Source organism: Panthera pardus, unplaced genomic scaffold (genome assembly GCF_024362965.1).
Source record: "Panthera pardus isolate Hobbes unplaced genomic scaffold, ASM2436296v1 HiC_scaffold_24, whole genome shotgun sequence".
Classification (NCBI taxonomy): Eukaryota; Metazoa; Chordata; class Mammalia; order Carnivora; family Felidae; genus Panthera; species Panthera pardus.
Window position 1 is genome coordinate 117,180,273 of NW_026526810.1, and position 17,834 is coordinate 117,198,106.

The 17,834-nt window shown below is 34.7% G+C and overlaps 1 protein-coding gene across 7 annotated transcripts in view; it reads right to left on the reverse strand.

Moving 5' to 3' along the window:
- CEP128 (centrosomal protein 128) overlaps window positions 1-17,834 on the reverse strand; it is a 383,316-nt gene that overhangs the window by 312,045 nt on the left and 53,437 nt on the right. For all 7 annotated transcript variants that reach the window (XR_008417279.1, XM_053889680.1, XM_053889682.1 and 4 more), the window contains one exon: window positions 11,521-11,637. Coding sequence is in view for 6 of the 7 variants with exons in the window: in XM_053889680.1 (XP_053745655.1) it covers window positions 11,521-11,637 (117 nt within the window). In the remaining variant the exon portion in view is untranslated. The remainder of the gene's footprint in view (window positions 1-11,520; window positions 11,638-17,834) is intronic.

A 17,834-nucleotide genomic window follows, 5' to 3' on the forward strand; every position in this document is an offset into this window, starting at 1 on the left:
CCCCAGCACAGTACCTGGTATATAGTAAGTACATGAAGGTATGTGCAGATGAATATTTTACTACATACAATTCTGACTACATAGTAGACAACATTTATTCATTCCTTTCTTTAAGAAACACTTTTTTGGGGCCTTATTCCATGTCAGCCACTGCTCTAGGAACTATAGATACAGCAATGATCAAAACTGTGCCTGCATTTTGTTCAGAGGACAGACAGATGATAGGTAATGAAAAGTGCTATCAAGAAAAAGTACGACAACATAAGGGGCTCAAGAGTGAGGAAAGGGTATTTTATCTAGGATAGTTAATAAGGCCTTGCTGAAGTAGGGCTCTGAATGACATAAGGGTAAACAACGCAACTGCTTTCAGAGTTGAAAATTCTTGGCTATGGAAATGGAAAGTGCAGATGTCCAAGAGCAGGAGGGTGCCTGGCTGTGGAAAAGCAACACTGTCGTTGGCCTACAGTGGACATGAAGAATGACAGAGAATTAGGGTGAGGGGGCATGTAGAAACCCTATCAGAGGGGTCTTGTAGGTTGAGGACTTCACATTTCATTCTGAGGATGATAAAGAAACCATTGAAGGGTTCAGAGAGAATGACATGGCACTATCTGATTCTGTGGGGAAAAGACTGTAAGAAGCTAAGAATGGAAACAAGGGGGCTTCTACACCAGCCCAAGCAGGAGAAAACAGAGACAAGAGGATAGATGAAAGTAATAGTAGTAGAGGAGATGAGCAGTTACCAATTCAGAATGTATTTTTTAAAACAGAATTTAAATTAGACAGAATTTAATGATGGACTGGATGCGAAAGATGAGAGAAATGGCAAAGGAAGGGACAGAAAAGAACCACATAAAAATTTTTAAATATAAAATTAAAATTGTTTTTGTTGTCAAGATGAGTATCCATCTTTGTAGGAAGAAATCAATCATAGGAGCTACTTACTAGGACAAATCACACAAAAAGATGTAATTTAGCACCTTCTGTACAAGTTCCCAGGTCAGGAGAGGAAAGAACAGGAAATGGAGCTCCAGCAACCCACGTCTGCCCAAGTTTTTGTGGCTCTGAATCACAGCACTCCTCTAACACGATTCCCATCCAAGACTGACAGTGGATAACAATGCTTCAGGATCTCAAACTCAGATAAAAATATGAAATCACACAACTTTTCCTCACTGCCATACAAGGCCCATCAAATGACTACATAATAAAGTTAGAGGTGTAAATACTGTTCTAACTTGGCCATAAGATGGACAAAGATATATTAGGAAACTCTAAGCAGATTCCCATTTCTTGGGCAATAAATAATGAATACCACAGCTTCAGTATTTACAAAAAGAAAAAAGGATCATGAGTACTCAATACAAATGTAAATTAACTAGGAATGCAATGAGTCATAATAGAGCTATAAAAAATGCTTTTCTGCCAGGTAAAGAAACACAAACAAACAAGATTACACAGAGGAAAGATCAAACAGCATTAGAACACCAGTGGAAAATGACTGTAACTAGGTTGGGTAGACAACAGATTGCAAAGGCACTGATTACTAAGGAAACGAAAACAATAATTAGGAGAAAGTTTGGATCTATAGAAGATAAAAATTTAGAGAAAGTGCATCTTTGGCATATTTCTATATATATTAGATACATGAACCATGGAAAAGGGCACGAGAATACATGATTCTAGTGGAATAACTCATATCAAATTACAGTCTCTCATTGTTTTACTAGAAGTAAAAAGACTTTTTCCACATAGGGACGGAGTGAGAGAGGGAAAAACTGTAACCCTAAATGGGAAGCATGAAAGAAACTCCAACAAAAGGCATAGAAATGATAGTTTTAGTGGTAAATTTAACAGATGTCTTAATATATAATACTCAATGCGTCATACTTTATTTTTCAACAGTAAAAAGCAACACTGTTTCAAATGTAAATTTTCAAATAACAAAAGTTAAATAATTACATTATTTTTCAGTTGTACTGTCTGTGCCAAGTACACTTTCAGGGAGTCCTAATAGTAGAGATACATGTATTATAATCATTTTCCAAGAAAGTTTAGCAATTTTAACGAAGGATGCCTGCTTGGTCACAATTGATGGTTCAATACTGACGACTAGTGGTCAAAAACATTCAGTAATTTCCTATTTTTGAGTATGTTCCTAAGACTTTTATCATCTACATTTGAAACATTTAGTGTAAATTATGTGAAAAACCTATACTGAAAGAACTTTCAAAAGTTCTGAAAATTAAAAAGAAAAATAATGTATCTCTTTTCTGTCCATTATTTGCTATGTTCCCAAATCAAAGCCAATCAGCCTCTGGTACTGACCCCAAATTGGAACAACTCCATGAAGAATCAGTTCATTCATATCCACACAGCCAAATCAACACTGTTTCAGAAATCTGTAACTAATATTTTAAAGTCTTAATTTCAGAATTCATGTATCTGAGCAGTTCTAGTCTAATTTTTTTTTCTAATTTTGTCGGTTTTACATTAAGAAACCAGCAACCTAGCTGTTCTAAGTTCTCAACACAATTTGAAAAACAGTAAACCACCATATCAACATACTCTAAAAAGTGAGAATTTAATTGTGATGGTCTGAATTCTTGAAGAATGTTTGTGAGATTTCAATTAAATCACTTAGACTATTATATATTCAACTTCAAAGAAGTTAAAATCTGTTAGCATTTACTTTGTTCTCTGCAGAAATAAGAGCAGTGGGAAAAAGTTTGAAAGGAAAAAAAAAAAGTTTTTTTAACCAAGTGTGCTACATATAACTAAACGGTCACTCCTGTGTGAAAACAACTATCATCCCTTCAACAAGTACTCACGGAATGACTGCTGTGGGAAACACACAGCACTACATGCCCCGGAAAGCAGGCGTGATGGACAAAGTTCCTGCTAACAGAGTTCCCGTTTTAGTGGTGGAGACATGCCATAATATAAGTAAACAAATATACAACTACAGGCGGTTTTTAAGTGCTATGAAAAGCTCAAGTAATTTGATAAAAAAGAAAAAAAACTGGGGCAGAAAAGAGCTTTTTTAGAAAAGAGAGGGAGGGAGGGAACAGAGCCTCCTGAAGAGGAGACAACAATGAAACCTTAAGGATGAGAAGAGAAGTTTGCTGAGGGTCAGAAGAAAAATGTTCTGATAAGACACTGAGAGGACATCACTATGCTTAGAGCACAGATTTCTTAGAATAATTTGTAGTTATAGATGTAATGTTTAAAATTTGAGAATAACCATCTAAAAAACAGAAATATAATCTACAGCTTTAGAGCCAGAAGTATTAGAATGAATATACATTTCAATCCAGTACCAAACAAAAAAGAAGGGGGAGGGAAAGGAAAGGAAAGGAAAGGAAAGAAATATGTTTTAAAAAAACATAAAATGATTAAAAAAAATTTCCAAATGCATCAATTAATCATAAGTGTAAACTGACTAATCCAGCCATCGAAAACAAAAACAAAAAAAGAACAGCATATCAAAACATATGGTAATTTCTTGAATTTTCAGTATTAATTTTGAAAACCAGATCAACTAATGTTTTTAACTTGCAAGTCTAAAAAATGAAACAATTATCCTAAAAAATTAAACAAAAAAGTTTGAAAAAAGTAATAGAGTTAAAACAGAAGTGATGGAGTAATAAAGCTAGTCAAAATGAAAACTAATAATCATATATCTAAGCAAGACTAATAATGAAAAAGGAAAAACTAAATAACACTAAAGCAAAAGAGTAACAGCTTCAGAGAAAGATTTAAAAATAATAAATCAGAGCTATGATTGCTTTTTTTTTTTAAGTTTATTTATTTTGAGAGAGAGAAAGAGAGTCCATGTGGGAGCTGGGGAGGGGCAGAGTGAGAGAGAGAGAGAGAGAGAGAGAGAGAGAAAGAGAGAATCTCTAGCAGGCTCCACAGTCAGTATACAGCCCAACTCAGTGCTCAAACTCATGACCTGAGCCAAAACGAAGGGTTAGACACTTAACTGACTGAGCCACCCAGGTGCCCCCTATGATTGCTTTTTAAAATTAATTTCAAAATACAGACAAAATGGATAACATATAAAATCATGAATTACCAAACTGACTTAACAAGTAAAAAGGCTATATAAACCAAGAAAGCAAGAAAGCAAGAAAGCAAGAAAGAAAGAAAGAAAGAAGAAAGGGAAAGGAAGAAAGGGAAAGGAAGAAATAGAAAGAAAGGAAGAAATTGAAAACCTCAGGCAACCAAAAAAATAACGAGTATAAATGGTTTTATGGGTGAGTTTTAACAAACATTCAAGAAATAGACAATCTCTCTCTTAAACAGAGCCAGGAAATAGAAAAAGAAGGAATCTACCAAATTCATTTTATGAGGTTAATGTAACCTTGCTTCCAAATCCAAGAAGACAAGTACAAAGAAAATTATAAGCCCTCAATCATAAACATAAAGATAAAAATCCTAAGAAAATGCTAGCAAATTAACTCAGCAATGTATAAGAATCAACACATTTTGACCAAATAAACAAGTGCAAGGAGGGGTCAAAATTCATTGGTAACATTCACATTTCAATATCAAAAGAGAAATACAGCAAGCAGCAAGAGTATTTAATAAATTCCACAACACATTATGATTTTTAAGAAAGAAACAAACAAACAAAAAACTTCTTGAAAACCTATGAATAGAAGGCAATGTTCTTAATCTGATAAAGGACAGCACTGAAAAAAAAAAAAAAAAAAAAAACAGAAGCAAACAATATGAAACACTTTAACACTTTGGAAGCATTCCTATAAAAATAGGAACAAAGCAAAAATTCTTGCTATCTTTGTTTCTATTCAATATTGCACTTGAGTTTCTAGCCAGTGCAATAAAGCAACGACAAAAAAAAAAAAAATGAATAATAAAGTTAGAGACTAAACTGCCTTCCATTTTATATATGATTATCTACACAAAATATAGTACATGATAGTAATACATGAAGGTTGCTAACAAATTAGAAAATAAGATCATTAAGCAAAAGCATTGCATACAAAAGCCACATATAAAACCAACTGTACTCCTACATATTCTAAATAACCAATCAGAGATGCAATAAAAGAAAATATTCCATTCACAATAGAAAGGAAAACCCTAAGATACCTGGGAATAACTCTAACAAAAATGTATAAGACCTTTCTATAAAATTATAAAACATTACTGAAGAACATTAGAAAATACCTCTCCAAATTAATCTATATATTCAGTGCAATTACAATCAAAATGCCAGCAGTATTTTTCATGGAACATGACAAGAGATTTTCATTATCATTTACCAAGATATAATGAAAGCTATAATAATGAAGACAAAATGCTATCAGTTCGGGGATAGACAAACAGATCAATACAAAAGTATATAGAACCAGACAGACACCATGGGAAACTAGATATATAACAGAAGTAGCATTTAAATCAGAGGGGAAAGAACAAATTATTCAAAAATGATGTTGAGGCAACTCATTAGTCACATAAAAAACAACACAGATTCCTTCCTCCTGTCATTAAAAAAGTAAAATTCCTGAGGGAAAACACAAGTAATCCAGTATTTCCAAATGAGCAGTGATAAGCAAGCTATCTGTACGGGCACAAATGCAAACTGCCGACAAATATGTGAAAAGATGTTCAAGTTCACTAATAGGGAAATGCAAATAAACATAAAAATGAGTTAATGCTTTATACCCAGGAGCCTGGCAAATATTAAAGAGAATGGAGAGAAAAGGGCCATTCTCAACCATTTCATGAACAGAAATGTAAAAGGTTGGAACCTTCTGAAAAAATAATCTTATAACCTCTATTATGATAAAAATCCAACCGTGGTAATAAAAGATTAAGTTTGAACCACATCAGCTAGTTCAAGGAATTTCCAGGAAGTATTGGTGGGAGGAAAAAGCAAAATGCAGAATGTACATATATATAATGTGATCCCATTTTATCAAGATAAAATATACAAAAAATCCTATACATGCAAAGGTGTAATATGGTCCACAGATGTCTGTCTAGGACAATTAAGAGCAATAATTAGGGAAAATATAAAGGGATCTCTTCCACATGTTTACACTGGTTCCTTTTTCTTAGTGAGTAGGATTAATGGTTGATAACGAGAGAACACATAAGAGATAGGGGAATGAGCCAAACAAATAAATAAAGCTACATTAAAAAGAATGCATGAGCATTTATGATATGATCACATCAGTTATACATTTATTAAATGTGGTTACTTTCCATATTTAATAACATATTTATACAAAATACTAATAAAATATTTGATAAATATGTTAATAAATGTTTAATATTTAATAAAAATAGTAATAGAAATAGTAATTAGTAATGACCTGAGACAAAAAAACCTCATGTGAAATATATCACTAGAAGCTGAATAGTGAGGAGAAAAAAGCCATGTCTGTAAAAGGAGAAAAATAGTTGACGGGATCTGGGTTTATTGAATAAAAACCATGGCTTAAAATAAGGCTCAGATTTATCCCACACAAACAGCTCCACTCCATAAAGAATACACACTAGAGCAAGAATTTTTGAATTTCCCCCAGCTACACACATTTTCCTACAGAATAGCACACGTGTAGTTGTGCTTTTGTGATACTCAGTGCTCTCAGGCCCTTGGCAGTCTGAAGGCCCCAAATGTCACCCTTACTGTGTTATTCTCTGCTTACCACATCCCCCCTGGTCACCTGGGCCTGAAAAGGACTGCATTCTAGAACTCATGTCCCAGGGACTGGGAAAATACGGTACATCTTCTGAGCTTTCCACAGAACTTGTATTTTACATTCCCGTTTGCTTGTAAATTCTACTGGTCTTTCCCAAAGCCCAAGAAGGCTACTGGGATGGTCAAAGTCAGGATGATTTAACCGACATTTATATAAAAGGCATCTAATAACATTAATGGGGTAAGGGAAGTGTGTACTAAGAAATAAACATGTGAAAATGTGGGGGCACAGACTATGGCAACATGAGAGGATAAAGTGCCATGCAAAAGTTATGCAATTCAGCCCTAGAAAGATAAGTGAAGGGGAGTTCAAAATCAACCAGCCTTAGAAAGGCCCCTGTGGCTCCAAACCGGAGTAGGGGAGCCTTGAAAGGAAAGGGTTAATGAGGGGCACGTTAGAACATTTGCCTGACTAGGTTCTCCTCTGAATTGACACAGAAGTCTCAAGGGAGATGCTAAAGCTATTAAAAGGACATTAAGAAAACATTCTTGGCTTCCTTAGAAGCTTCTCCCTTAATGAGTCCAAACTAAATACATTTATAAACTGTACCCAAGGCTTTTCTTAGGTGAAGTATCCATATTACTCAGCATCTCTGGAGCCACAATGACATTTCTGGGAAGGAACAAACAGCTATTTCTTCATTAGGTTTTTCACAATTGGTACGAATGCCAAAAGATGAAGAAAAATATTGAAAAAAAATCTATCAATCACTTTAATTTTTCTGTACATGACTTTAATGTTACTGATGAGGCTCACATAATCTGGTTTCCCATAGACAGACAGACTGAAAAACCACTGAGCTGGACTCCCATCTTACACTAACAATTCCCCACTAATCTTCACCATCTTCAATTAAGATTCCATCCTTTACCTTCCCCCACAGGCTTCTCCACAAAGCACCTTTAAACCTTGAGGCACCTGATTCCCCCAAGATCATCAGCAAGCATGGAATATTACTGGTGGGGTAAGTGGGAGAGCTAGCACTTTAATATTCTATGAAATGATCTGAGAAGCATTTACAAATATGCACCCAGCATTTGTCTCATGTATTTTGTTTTAAGTAACTCAAATGAAGATGGAGAAATAACATTCAATTTACAAGAAACAGCTAGGAGAAAAAAAAAAAAAAAAAAAAACAAGTCAGGAATTCCCAAGATACCATAGCCAAGAGTTAGAAATTTTATCTAGGATCTTATGTTATTTTGGGGCCTGCAAAAAAAGAAAAAGCTTTGACTTGAGCTTACTTCTAAAGACCTCATTTGTGACCCTAACACTCACCATGCCAACCCCCCTCCACTATATTTAACTAATCAAAGTTAGCTTACTAAGAGTTTGTAATATGATAAACATTAAACAAATATTTTATTGTTTGCATACTGGTTTAACAAGGAAAGACTGAGGGTTATAGGCTTAACAATATTTGAACTTTATTAATAGAAGTTCAGAGTACTAGAATAACCATTCAAAATTTTAAAAAGATATATAAAAAGAATATTTACTGCACACTATGAAATATTCACCTCTCTAAAAAGGCCTCTACTGAGATCCCAAAACAACATGGTTTAAAATATGAAGTCTGAAGGCCAGTGAAGGTCCTTACCAACTTAAGAAAAACTGATATTCATATGACATCAGTAGCACATGAGTAGCTGACACTTAATAAAGGGAATAGATTCCAGAGTGTCCACAGCTCACATGCTTAGACCAGGAGGGGGAAAAACACACATACACATTAAAAAGTGAACAATTCCTTCTTAAGACCTCTAAACAAGAAGAGGAGAGTGCCGTTCTCAATCTATTTCCAATGATTACTACTGTGTTTTCCACTAAATGGGAATAAAGTTCTAAGGACCTCATTAGGTCACTAAAAAGAAGCAGGTTTTAACCAAAACTACATATTGCCTCGCTGTAATATGACATTATACCTAGAAATCTCTGACATCCTGGAATTTTTAATGAATACTCCTAATCTCTTAACAATTTTTAAATGTCATAATATTAACCAAGATTGAATTATACATTTTAAGGAGGCAGAAGAGCACAGTGGCTAAAATCAGGCCTCCTTACTCACCTATACTTTCATTTTCTCACCACAGCCAGAAACAAAATATATCAATTACTATGATCGTACAGTACAGGTATTTGCAAAAGTGTTTTTTAATATTGAACAAAAAGCAAAGTGTTTCCTCTCCTTAAACATGACCTTTCCAGAACAGCCTAAGCCACTTAACTTGGGAGTAGGAAAACGTATCAGCCTAAATTAATCCTTTCCAGCTTCCACTGCACTGTTTAATCCAAAACCACCTTTTAAAAGCATATAGGTCACCACTTAAAGTGACAAAATATGAAATTAAACATTTCTCATCAATAGTGATCCTCTATTGTATTGTCAGAGATGGAATTCCAAATCACAACCCAAGCTTTTAGTCAAATTGACAATTACAATGCAAATATTCAGGCTCTGGTTTCTCAAGAATAGGGGTGGGAAGCAATCTTCCTCTCCTTCTTTCTTTGTAATTTTGTGCATTCTGCAAAGAAAGAGGAAAATAAGTACAGAAAATTTCTCTAATTTTCTCTTGTAAAAAAGAACAATTGTCTCTTCAGTACTATTCTTAAGCTCACCAGATGCAATTTGCTTTGAGAACAAATGTATAAAAATCAAGGTTTTAAAAAAAAGGCTACCCACATGCTGTATCTAATTATTCAACAAAGTATCCTCTTCAAAGTAATTACCAACTAACAAGGGTATGCCTCCTTTTGTGAAACGGAGAAAAACGGAACTTTAGAAAACAAAAGTAGATTTTTCTGTCAGCTTACATTATAATTTAAGATTGCACTTTTTGCTCCTAATTTTCAATTGGCAGTGTCTCCTAATACTTAGGAAAAAATTTTAATACATCAATTTATAAGGGTTAGTGATGTTCATGCACACATAAGTGCATTTGCAGAACACCATTTTTAGAGAAAACCATTTTGTAAAGAAGAAAGAAATCATTTTAATTTTTAAGTTTTCTTGTTTTAATTTTTTATACTTTATGTATAGATCTAAGACACATTTAAAGGGAATTTCAACAAATTAATTTTCTACAATGATAGTAATAAAACATCACCAATGTAATATAGTGAGAATTCACAAATCTACACCAACATTAAGAGAAAAAGCAAAGCCCTTCCACACAGTAGGAATCCAATTCATAAATGTAGAAAAAATGATGCAATGTGTAAAAAAAAAAAAATCACCATTTAGCATCACTTAGGAGTTTTAACTGTTTCAAGAGAGAATATTAATAAATGTTAACATCTGTGGGTAAAAATATGATAAGATATAAGCTATTTCCAAGTTTCTAAGAATCTCCCCATAAAATAAATAATTAAAAAGGCCTAATAGTAAAATTTACAGTGAAGAAACCTGGCAGATAACACCTCAACCAAATGTTCCATTTTTACTGGTAATGGGACAAATGGACATTACATGCCTCCTAGTAAGATATCCTGGGAAAAGTGAAATACCAATTCTCTGGATTTCCTGCCAAAAGTACATAACCTGAATTTAGTCATGAGGCAACATCAAAAAACCAAAAAGAAAGGCAATCTACAAAATAACTGGCCAGTACTCTGCAAAGTTGTCACAGTCATGACAAAAAAGAAAAATTGAAAAAACTGTTCCAGATCAAAGAAGACTAAAGAGACATGATGGTCACATGCCATATGTGACCCTGTATTGTACCCTGGACCAGAAAAGGATGTTAGTAGCAAAATTTGAATAAAAACTATAGGTTATTTAAAAAAAAAAAAACTATAGATTATATCATAGTATTGATCCAAAGTTAATTTCCTGTGATTATGGAAGAGAATGTACACACCTTATTATTTAGCTATGTAAGTATTTACATCGTGTCTGCAACCAGCTCAAAAAAATCGTATCTAATAAAAATAATTATTTTACATTATTATAATTATTATAACATACATACATATATAATGATAAAACAAGTAAAATGTGAATTTATTCAGGTAAAACGTGAATATTGGGAGAATCTAGGTAACGAGTATACAGAAGTCCTTTGTTGTAATTTTTTCAATGCCCTCATAAGTCTGAAATTTCAAAAGATACCTGAAAGGTAAGTGATCTCAATTTGGAAATGGTTTGACCATAGTCCACTCTAGGGGTTGGTGAACTTTTATAAATGGACCAGACAGTCAATACTTCAGGCTTTGTGGGTCAGATGGTTTCTTTTACAACTCTTCAATGCTGCCACGGTGTTTTAAAATAAAAACAGAGAACAAAATAAACACCACCTTCCGCAAATAGTAAGAATGGAACAGCTTGTTCCAATAAAACTTTATTTACAAAAATATGCAGTGGGCCACATTTGACCCATTGGCCATAGTTTGCTGACCCCTGGTCTAGTTCATGCCAAAGAAAATTTATCAGAATAATAATACTTTCAGTTAACATTTTGAATACATGCCAGACACTACATTAGGTAAAAACCTGATTAGGTAAAAACTATTATTATTTCCACTTTCCACAGAGAAAATGAGCCCAGACAAACTAAGGAACTTGCTTAAGGTCACAAAGCTAGCAAGCAGCAGACTTTGGGTTTGAACCAGGTAGGGCTGTTTTCTTCACACTGAACTATGCAAACTATATGCTATATTTCTCATATGGAATGAAATATACTGCCACATGCAACAACCAAGGAACTCTAATCATTTTAACAGCAGCTAAGTAATTATCAAGCTTAAGATTTACTCTCTGAGAAGGTATTTTTTTACAAACCTCCTGTAGCTGCAAAGAAATAAGTCCCAGTTGATCCTGCCGTCTTTCCACCAGCTCCCTTTCTGTGCGCATCTCTCTCTCTATTTCCTGAAGCCGTCGTTCCACCCGATCTGAAACCTTAACATCAACAGACAGAAACAGTGAGATGAGAGCTGGTAGGCAATAAAAGACAACATTGGAGAGATATTTCATGCCGCATACACTACTGCCTATATAGCATTTAAGAATAGCTTGTTTATAGTGCCCTTTTTAACGATGTTTATTATAAAGCAGATCACAAAAAAACTGACTGAAAGTTACAGAAGAAAACAATCATTAGTCTCCAAATAATCCACACCTGGAACCCAATGAAGGACTTAAATCTTTCAAAGTATAATATAATAATCAGAAGATCAGAGTTAAAATAGACTAGAAAAGAGTGCCCTCTGGTGAATTAGAAGAAAAATGCCAAGTTTGCCAACAACTGCATTTATTACTCTATTAATGATAAACTGATCTATTTAGTTCTTTTTCATTTTAATTATCTATAAACATGACCTGCCTAGAAAGGTTTTGATGTCTATGAGCAGCAAATAATTAAAAGCGTTTTCATGAGCTTGTCAATCTTTTCTACTGTGATCTACTGAAAATAAACCAGCTGTAAAAGATCAAAAACTAAAGTCAAACAGAAAAATGTTAAATTGGGACCCTCTAAAATAAACATGAAAAAATTTCTTTCTCTGATGCAAGATTTTCCTTGCTAAAAGTTGTACAAATTCAAACACATTTCATGTGTATCATTATACAGACCCCTAAATAAAATTTACCTATTTGACAATGTATATTTGGTGAAGCAGGATACAAGGGATAGAAAACATTTGGATTCATTTAAGAGAAGCAATAAATACAGCCTCATTATAAGAAATCTTTTGCCAACAATTCTATATAGCCAGGAGGGTCTTGGTCACAAGGAATCTTACTGGGTCAATGGAAATGTTGTAAACTGGATTACGGTGATGGTCGCACAACTCAGTACATTTACTAAAAATCACTGAACTGTACACATAAAGCAGATTAATTTTATGATAAATTATAGCTCAAATCAAGTTGGTTTTTAAAAAGACATTGGTCAATATAAGTTTAATCTGTCAATAAACACTGAACAAAAATATCCTATCAAAAAATTTAGCAGTTACTATTTACTAAGAATGATCATTCTTGGGTTTCCAATTTCTACTGCTTAAAAACAACTAAGATATTTACTGTGATATTCACAGTGCTTTACTAAAAACTCAAAACATCCTTTAGCATTAAGCTTTTCATTTATCCTAGTAATCAACCTTGTCCCAATTAACAATTTACTACTGCATCTGAAATAAATGCAGTACCTACTGTAGCAGAAAACAATATTGGATAAATACTAAAAAAACAAAAGGTTAATTCATGCAATTTTTACAAAACTGAAATACTTTTATATTCACTATGAATGTAAAAAGTAACTAATAGCAACATTCATCAGAAAATAAACAATACAGAACCATCTCACACTTATTAGGATGGCTATCCAAAAAAACAGAACAACAAAATTAAAAAACAAAACAAAACAAGAAAAAAAACAGAAAATAACAGGTGTTGGAGAGAAACTGGAACCCTGGTACACTGTTAGTGGGAGTATAAAATTGTACAGATCCTATGGAAAACAGTAAGTTGCTTCCTTAAAAAATAAAAATAGAGTTACCAGCAGTTCTATTTCTAGATATACACTCAAAAGAATAGAAAGCGGGGTCTTAAAGAGTTATTTGTAGACCCATGTTCATAAGCAGCATTATTCACAATAGCCAAAAGATGGAAGCAACCCAAGTGTCCCCTGACAGATAAATAGATCAACCAAATGTGATTTACACAATACAATGGAATATTAAGTCTTAAAAAGGAATAAAATTCTTACACATGCTACAACATCAATAAACCTTGGAGACATTATGATAAGTGAAATAAGCCAGTCACAAATAGATAAATACTGTATCACTCCACTTATATGAGGTACCTGGAGTAGTGAAATTCATACAAACAGAAAGTAGAAAGGTGACGTCCAGGGACTAGAAAACGGGAGTTTGGGGGGTTGTCACTTAATGGGTATAGTTTGTTTTACAAGATAAAAAGAGTTCTAAAACAATGAATGTAGAGGGAGCCAAGATGAACGAACAGCATGGAAGTTTTTTGTGTCTCGCATCCATGAAATACACTCAGACCAACACTAAACCATCCTGCACACCTAGAAAAGTGATCTGAGGATTAACACAACAATATGCACAACCTGAACCACAGAAGTCAGAAGGTACGCAGTGCAGAGAAGTGAACTTGAGGAGAGAGAAACCGCAGAGGGCAGAGAGGTGCTTTTGAGTGTGGAGAGAGAACAGAGACGGTGGGGAGAATATAGGAAAAACACCCCCCACAAAAGCAGCTGGAGAGAAAGTGGAAAATTGGAAACAGCCACAGGGACTGAACTAAAAAGGGAGAAAAGAGAAAAGAGAGGGTTTAAATTCCATTAAGACTATAAACAGGGGGACCGCAGATCGTCTGCAACTCCGCAGCTCAATACGTGGCAGCGCTGTGGTTAACAGCAAATCCCCAGGAGAAGAGTGGGGTCCAGGAGGTTCTTGAGCCACACGGGGAGAAGCAGTTCCACTGCTGGAAGGACATTTGCTAGAGGCTGGGAGGCAACCTGGGCCCAGCAGACCGCAGAGAACGGCAACATCGCTGATCCTGGAACAAGGTCATTAAGGGTGAACACTAGTGCCAAATATGTGTTGTGATTTTCCATAATCCCTGAAATGCTGCTGCTACACTATCTAATGAACTTTTTCTGGGGCGGGCGGCACCTGGCCGCAGTCTATGGGCTTCATCAGCAGCACAGTAATGTGAATTTCCCTGGGTGCGGCCAGCATTCAGCCATTGCTTGGTGAGACCCTCCGCAGAGGGGCAGAATGGGTCAAAGCTGCAGTCCCTCAGAAGTAAGGGGCCAGGGAAAATGGCCACATCTGAGACAAAACTCGGGAGAGAGGTACAACCTGGGGCTCAGTCACGGACAGTGTAAAAGCAGGGAGTGGATGAAAGCTGAAGACAAAGGACGGGTGAGAGATTGCTGATCAAGGAGAAGAGAGTTCCAATACTAGAGACTGGGAAGCTGGGTGATGCCATTTTCACCACTCCCACACATGCACATATGCACCTACAAGTGCCACAACAATCCACCCCAGTAGGCTAGCAACACCATCTACTGGAGAACTGAGCGGTTAAACTCAGTATGTTAGCAGGTCCATCTATTCACTTTTTTTTTTTTCATTTCTTTTCTCTTTCTTGAATACAGAAAGAGAAAAGAATTCACTTTTATTTTCCATTTTTACTAAAAATATTTTTCTTTAATTTTGTTACTATATTTTTTACTTCTGTGTAAATTTTTTCAAATTCTAGTTTACGTCCATCATTTCATTTTAGTCTACTTCAGTGTATTCATTTTTTCAAATTTTCAAATGATTTCCTTTTTTTTTCTTCTTTCCCCTTTTTTCTCTAATCTATCAAGCCACTTTCAACACCCAGACCAAAACACACCTAGGATCTAGCATCATTTATTCGATTCTTTTTGTGTGTTTTTAATTTTTTAATTTTAATATTTTTTTAATTTTAATTTTTTTACTTTAATTTTTTCTACCTCATTAATTCCTTTTCTCCCTTCAAAATGACAAAACGAAGGAATTCACCCCAAAAGAAACGGCAGGACAAAATGACAGCCAGGGACTTAACCAATGCAGATACAAGCAAGATGTCTGAACCAGAGTTTAGAATCACGATAATAAGAATAGTAACTGGAGTTGAAAACAGATTAGAATCCCTTTCTGCAGAGATAAAAGAAGTAAAAACTGGTCACGATGAAATAAAAAATGCTATAACTGAGCTGCAATCACAGATGGATGCAGCAGCAGCAAGGATGGATGAGGCAGAACAGAGAATCAGTGATATAGAGGGCAAACTTATGGAGAATAATGAAGCAGAAAAAAAGGGAGATAAAGGCAAAAGAGCACAATTTAAGAATTAGAGAAATCAGTGACTCATTAAAAAGGAACAACATCAGAATCATAGGGGGGAAGAGAGAGAAATAGGGGTAGAAGGGTTATATAAGCAAATCATGGCAGAAAACTTTCCTAACCTGGGGAAAAACACAGACATCAAAATCCAGGAAGCACAGAGGACCCCCATTAGATTCAACAAAAACCAACCATCAACAAGTCATATCATAATCAAATTCACAAAATACTCAGGCAAGGAGAGAATCATGAAAGCAGCAAGGGAAAAAAAGTCCTTAACCTACAAGGGAAGACAGATCATGTTTGTAGCAGACCTATCCACAAAAATATGGCAGGCCAGAAAGGAGTGGCAGGATATACTCAATGTACTGAATGAGAAAAATATGCAGCCAAGAATTCTCTATCCAGCAAGGCTGTCAACCAAAATAGAAGGAAAGAGAAAAAGTTTCCCAGACAAACAAAAATTAAAGGAGTTTGTGACCACTAAGCCAGCCCTGCAAGAAATTCTAAGGGGGACTTTCTGAGGGGAGAAAAGATGAAAAAAAAAATAAATAAATATTAATAAACAAATACATACATACATACATACCAAAATCAACAAAGACTAGAAAGGACCAGAGAACACCACCAGAAACTCCAACTCTACAAGCATCATAATGGCAATAAATTCATATCTTTCCGTACTCACTCTAAACATCAATGGACTCAATGCTCCAATCAAAAGACACAGGGTAACAGAATATTTAAGAAAACAAGAGCCATCTATATGCTGTTTACAAGAGACCCACTTTAGACATACAGACACCTTCAGATTGAAAGTAAGGGGATGGAGAACCATCTATCATACTAATGGTCAACAAAAGAAAGCCGGAGTAGCCATACTTATATCAGACAATCTAGACTTTAAAATAAAGACTGTATCAAGAGATGCAGAAGGGCATTATATCCTAATCAAGGGGTCTATCCACCAAGGAGACCTAACAATTGTAAGCATTTATGCACCAGATGTGCGAGCACCCAAATATATAACTCAATTAATCACAAACATAAAGAAACTCATTGATAGCAATAGCATAATAGTAGCAGACTTCAACACCCCACTCACAGCAATGAACATATCATCTAGTCAAAAAATCAACAAGGAAACAATGGCTTTGAATGACACACTGGACCAGATGGACTTAACAGATATATTCAGAACATTTCATCCTAAAGCAGCAGAATATGCATTCTTCTCCAGTGCACATGGAACGTTCTCCAGAATAGACCACATACTGAGACACAAATCAGCCCTCAAGAAGTACAGAAAGATCGAGATCATACCATCCATATTTTCAGACCACAATGCCATGAAACTCAAAATCAACCACAAGAAAAAATTTGGAAAGGTAACACATCAGAGTTGATATGAATCAATTAAATTTATTACTAAGATCTGAAAAAGCCCTAAATCTGTTGTTATAAAAACAGCAAAATAATAAAATACAAATTAGAATGTCTTTTAATGTTAGCATTGAATGGAAGAAGGTACAAGAAGCAAAAGCATTCTGTTTATGGGATTGTATTCTAGCTTTTCAGTATGTTGATTCCTCATATCCTGAACAATATCTGCTGGTTTAAAATCCATTTCAGTAAATACTTGTTATATATTCTGCTGCTGTAATCTATGCAATAACCATGTCATCCTAAATGCAGTGTCGACAGATTTCTCAAAGTTCAATTAATAACCAACTCTTGCAGAAACAGCTGGATCCACGTGTACATTTTTAATTTCAACAGTTACTGCCCTATAGAAAACTAAAATAGACTTTTACTCCATGAATAATCAAACTTAATAAATACACATATCACACTCAAATGGGTAGAATGGAGACAACTAATAAGCTGAAATTTCCCTGTGGTATGAGGCCCATGCAATATTGATTATTACCAAAACTAAGTCTTAACAGAAAATATTTTTCATAATATTATGTTATAATAACTATTCCCTTCCAATGAAGTATGAAAGAAAGAAACTAAACCAACAAAATTCTATGAGTCACAAAGGATTAACAAATCAGATCTTGGCATGTGTGATAGGAACCAATACTTTTTGCTTCTCAAAGAAAATTGTGTCCTATAAACTTTTAAGATATATTTTAGTTACTGAGAAAATGCACGATAAGCAACTGTAACCTTAGAACAATGCACGATAAATGTCATTAACAATGGTTACCAACAGAACTGAAATTGGTGGGAGATAAGGGTAGG